This window comes from Aedes albopictus, chromosome 2 (genome assembly GCF_035046485.1).
Source record: "Aedes albopictus strain Foshan chromosome 2, AalbF5, whole genome shotgun sequence".
NCBI lineage: Eukaryota > Metazoa > Arthropoda > Insecta > Diptera > Culicidae > Aedes > Aedes albopictus.
In genome coordinates, this window is record NC_085137.1 from 182535224 (window position 1) to 182540085 (window position 4862).

The 4862-nt window shown below is 43.3% G+C and overlaps 1 protein-coding gene across 1 annotated transcript; it reads left to right on the plus strand.

Moving 5' to 3' along the window:
• The first annotated feature begins 800 nt into the window (after positions 1-800).
• Positions 801-3257, plus strand: LOC109419580 (glutaminyl-peptide cyclotransferase). The gene is made up of 2 exons (XM_019693802.3): positions 801-1126; positions 1689-3257. The coding sequence occupies exons 1-2, from the start codon at positions 1028-1030 to the stop codon at positions 2628-2630; spliced, it is 1041 nt and encodes a 346-aa protein (XP_019549347.3). The 5' UTR covers positions 801-1027; the 3' UTR covers positions 2631-3257.
• Positions 3258-4862: the final 1605 nt, after the last annotated feature.

Sequence of the window (4862 nt, forward strand, 5' to 3'; positions counted from 1 at the left end):
CCATACATCGTTTCTTGATTGCACGCTTCTGAGCTGAGAAAATAGCAAGTGAGTGTAACTCTGTGTAACTTGTAGACAAAATCACAAAGCAAAAGTCGTCCATACATCGTTTCTTGATTGCACGCTTCTGAGCTGAGAAAATAGCAAGTGAGTGTAACTCTTTGCAAGTGAATGTTCCCATCCCAACATCTTAATGATAGTTTTGATTTCACGTGAGGGTAAATACGGATGCGAATCATATGAACTACTTACGAAGTTAGGTATTTAATATCCCTTAATATCGCAAAGATTTTGATCAGTCCTTTATTTCGGGAATATTCCTCTGAAGTGTATTTTCTAACTTTACCTTTCGCCAATGGGTTTCGTTCAGTTTTCAGTCATGGACGACGGATGATGAAAACGCAATTTCAGTATCGGGCATTTGTTGACGTTTTCAGTGCTGTCTATTTGGCAGCATGCTGTCACTCTTTCAATCATCTGGGTACTACAAAAACTACGAAACGATCAAAAAGTACCTATTTTATTTTATTTTTTTTGTGATTCATGCATTAGCCACGAGGACTTTCGTAAGAAAATTTCAAAATATTTCACTAACAAATTTTGAAAACGCCGTATGTGGCATTGATTATACGTCGTTTTCAAAATTTGTTACTGGTTTATTCTCCTTTCGATACTATAAAAATGTGTAACGTAATTTGTGATGAACCTGTTTTTTTTTCGCGACCCGTCCGTCATGAAAGTGTTGTGACGACAATCATTAATCAGTCGGTCAGTTGCAGTCACTACGAAGTCGTGAAGTCGTGGTGAGGGTGTTCACAGCTGCTGCTGCTGCTTTTGGGCCCTGTTCGGTGTTCCCGTCATCTTTTTCGTCACACCCGCGCTCGCCAGATTCCAACTGTTGTACCAACCAAGGCCATAAATAATTTGGCCGTGATTAGCAGTAGCAGCAGCAGTACTAGCGGTCTGCTCCACTGCTCGTAACTGTTGTTATCAGTACTTACTGAGTGTGTTCCAAGTCCGGAACAAAATGCCACGACTTCAATCCGTTTACGTCCTTCTAGCGGTGATTCTACTGCAAACATCCAGCCGTGCCCACACCCAGAACGATGAGCTCAAGCTGAAATGGGTAAGTTCCGGTGGGAATAATCGTAAGAGTATTAAACAGCAATCATCCGGCTGATCGATGATTGATTACACTAGAGTGGCCCGAACTTGCGTGGGAAAAATCAACAATCTTGGAGGTCAATTTGATCATCTGATCACTAGGTGCAACATGCCAAAATGTGACTAGAGCTGTGCTTATAACAGCTATTGAATGGATTTTTTACAAGGATCTTAAAGGTCCTTTGAGGACATAACTTTTCTCCGAACTTTCCCAGATGGCAGCACTGGTAAAGGGTATGTTTTAATATTGTTATTGTTCAAGCACCAGCATAGTTTGCTGAAATGAAACTGCTGAGCAATGTTTTGCCGAAATTTAGTAAATTATTTGGCCGAAATGTGTATCTCGGTAAAATCCAACAAAAATTGCCGATTACGTTTGGTTATAAGTCGGTGATAGCATTACATTATGTGAATGCTGCGGTAAGTTTTCCATTCATTATTTAATTTAACTAACTTTCCGGATGGTTAATATAACTAACAAGCAATCATTATATGTGATTAAACTAATCAGTTATGTTTTATAGGACAACCATCGCCCGAAGGAAATTTCGGTGTCCGGCCTTCAGCACCTTTCGGAACTGTCCCGGAACAGCGAACTGAATGAGATACTTAAGCATCTGCTGGTGGAGCGTGTTGTCGGAACGCCTGGCCACGAAAATGTCAAGAACTACATTGTGAACTACCTGCGCAAGTTGGATTGGCAGGTGGAGCTGGATGAGTTCCAGGACGAAACGCCCACCTTCGGGAAGCTGGGATTTGCCAATATCATTGCTACTCTGAATCCGAACGCCGAGCGGTTCCTAGTGCTCGCGTGCCACTACGATAGCAAATACTTCAAGGACCAGGTGTTCATCGGGGCCACGGATTCGGCCGTTCCCTGTGCAATGATGTTGGATCTGGCGCAGTCGTTGAAGGCTCAGTTGAACAAGAAAAAGTTGGACAATTCGTTGAGTTTGCAGCTGGTGTTCTTCGACGGGGAGGAAGCATTCCACCAGTGGGGACCGAAGGATTCAATCTACGGAGCTCGGCACCTGGCCGCTCGCTGGGAGGCGGAAGACAAGCTGAAGCGAATCGATATGCTGGTGCTGTTGGATTTGATCGGAACTCCGGATCCCAACTTCTACAGCTACTTCCAGAACACCGAAAGCTGGTACTCCCAGCTCCTGTCGGCCGAGGAACGGCTGGAGCGAGCCGGACATTTGGAGCGCTACTCCTACAGTAGCGTAGCTCCGAACCAGCAAACGGTCCGGTACTTCCAGCCGCATTCGTACTACGCCTACATCGAGGACGACCACATTCCGTTCTTGCAGCGTCAGGTCCGGATTCTGCACGTGATTCCCAGTCCGTTCCCGGATGTGTGGCACAAGCTGTCCGACGATGCCAACGCCGTGGACATTGGCACCGTACAGAACCTGATCAAGGTCTTCCGCGTGTTCCTGGTGGAGTATCTGCATCTGGCCGTATGACGAACGGCGACGGACAAGGAGAGGAACGAACTTTGATCGTTCCGGTGCAATTAACGAGAAAAGAAGTCTGAAAATGAAAAATGCAAAATTCCATTAATTTTAAGCATGAAAGTCTCGTAAATTTCAATCAGAGTACATATCGACAAATACAATTTTCAGAAGGCCCATTTTCAGACGCAAAATCTGTTTTCGTAATTTTGCTCATTGGAACCAAAGTGGCATTGTTCCCCGTTGACGAAGTGTGAAGTTTGTTTTTACTTAATTTGTTTTAGTGCTAATATGCTTTATGAACCATTCTTCATTAGCGGCTGTTTTTATTAGTTTTGCTTCCACTATGTGCAATTTCCCCCCATTCAACAGAACATTTTAGTAATGTGATTGTGTGTATACCTATGTATTGAAAACAGTTTTAAGCCTTTAGACCGATGACTAACAGCGAGGTAGTTATAGCCATTTGGGCTCAGCAGAACGCCATCCCGGAACAAAAAGTGATAAGTATTGTACAGTAGTTGTAGTAGTCGTAGCAGAAATTTCCTAGCACAATGGTGATGATTGTAATAATTTTAACTTACTAGATAATCAGGGCATCACACTGCAATAAAGACAGTTGTCATTTTTTGATACTTTGTCGTTGTTTCGAGTTTTATAAGTAGGGGTCTCCAGTTAGCCTAGTGGTTAAGGCTATGGATCGCCAATCCGGAGACGGCGGGTTCAATTCCCGTTCCGGTCGGGAAAATTTTCTCGACTCCCTGGGCATAGTGTATCATTGTGCTTGCCTCACAAGGTACAAAAATCATGAAATGGCAGGCAAAGAAAGCCCTCCAATTAATAACTGTGGAAGTGCTCAAAGAACACTAAGTTGGAGAGAGGCAGGCCAAGTTCCAGTGAGAACGTAGAGCCATACAGAAGAAGAAGAAGAAGTAGAGAAACTCCCTAAACGTTATTAGCTATCGCGTATCTGTAAAGAGTTTGTAAATTAGGTTTCATCAACATTTTTTGCTAGCTGAAGTTGAAATGTTTTGTATAACGTCTTATATAGAGCGAATTTCGTTTGCGTTTGCAAGTTACTATTCGCAGCTGCAATATCCCTTATTACATCACGGGAAACGTCATTGTCACATTCATAAGTTTTCCAAGATAAACATTTTTTTCAACAACTTCAAACACATCTCCATCAGTCAATACCTCTGTACTAACACGAACACCACTAGGTCTGCCTCTGTCTCTACCCGCTATCATGTACCTCGTCTTGGTAGAGTTAATCGTCAAGCCTATCCTCGATGTCTTTCTCGTCAGAGGAACACAAGCTTCCTCCACTGCCCTATACGATCAATGCCGATGAGATCAATATCGTCCGCAAAGCCAAGGAGCATGTGCGAGGCGCTCCTTCTAGTGCAATGTTGAACAGCAAATGTGAAAGAGCATCAGTCTCAAATCAGTCTGCTTCATTCCATCCAAGATCACAAAGGTGGATGCAGGTGGGCCCTGCAGAGACAGAAACATGTTTGTTTACAAAAAGCAGATAGGCCCTTTTCAAATGTTCGTCTTAACGAGATGGACACTTCGTCTGCGATCCGAATATGTACTTGATTTTGATCCATCCAGCTTTGCGCGTATCAGTCTAATTAGTTCCACCAGAAAACCATGTTCTGATATTATCTGCCGAAGGTAATTTCTTTTCTCTGGATCCTACGCTGCTTTAAAATCAATTAACAGTCTGCAGAGTCTGCAAGTTATACCTATTTCCAAAATTTATCTAGGATCATCCGCAGGTTAAACATTTGATCTGTCGTTGATTGACCCTTACAAAAACCAGCCAAGTAATTCGTTGATGAAGGACTCTTCAAGCAGCACAGAGAACAGTCTGTTTAACAGTACAAGCCCTGTGTCTTTTTTTGGGCATATGAGACCATCAAATCATCCTTAAAAATACAATACATAATCTGGTGGATTGATTGATGTAGCTGCTCGCTTCCGTGCTTAAGAAGTTCTACCGGGATCTCGTCCTTCCCAGCAGCCATGCTGTTTTCAGCTCCTTAAGGGCCTTACTTAAAGTCTTCCAGTGTTGGTGGTTTCACTGCTTGATCGCCATCCATTATGGTAATCCTGTTCCTGGGTGCTCCTTTACTGCTACCATTCAACAAATCTTTGAAGTGCTTCTTCCACCTGGCTGCCACCATTGTTTTGTCTGTCAGCAAATTTCCTTCTTCTCGGTCATTGGGGATGGTACAC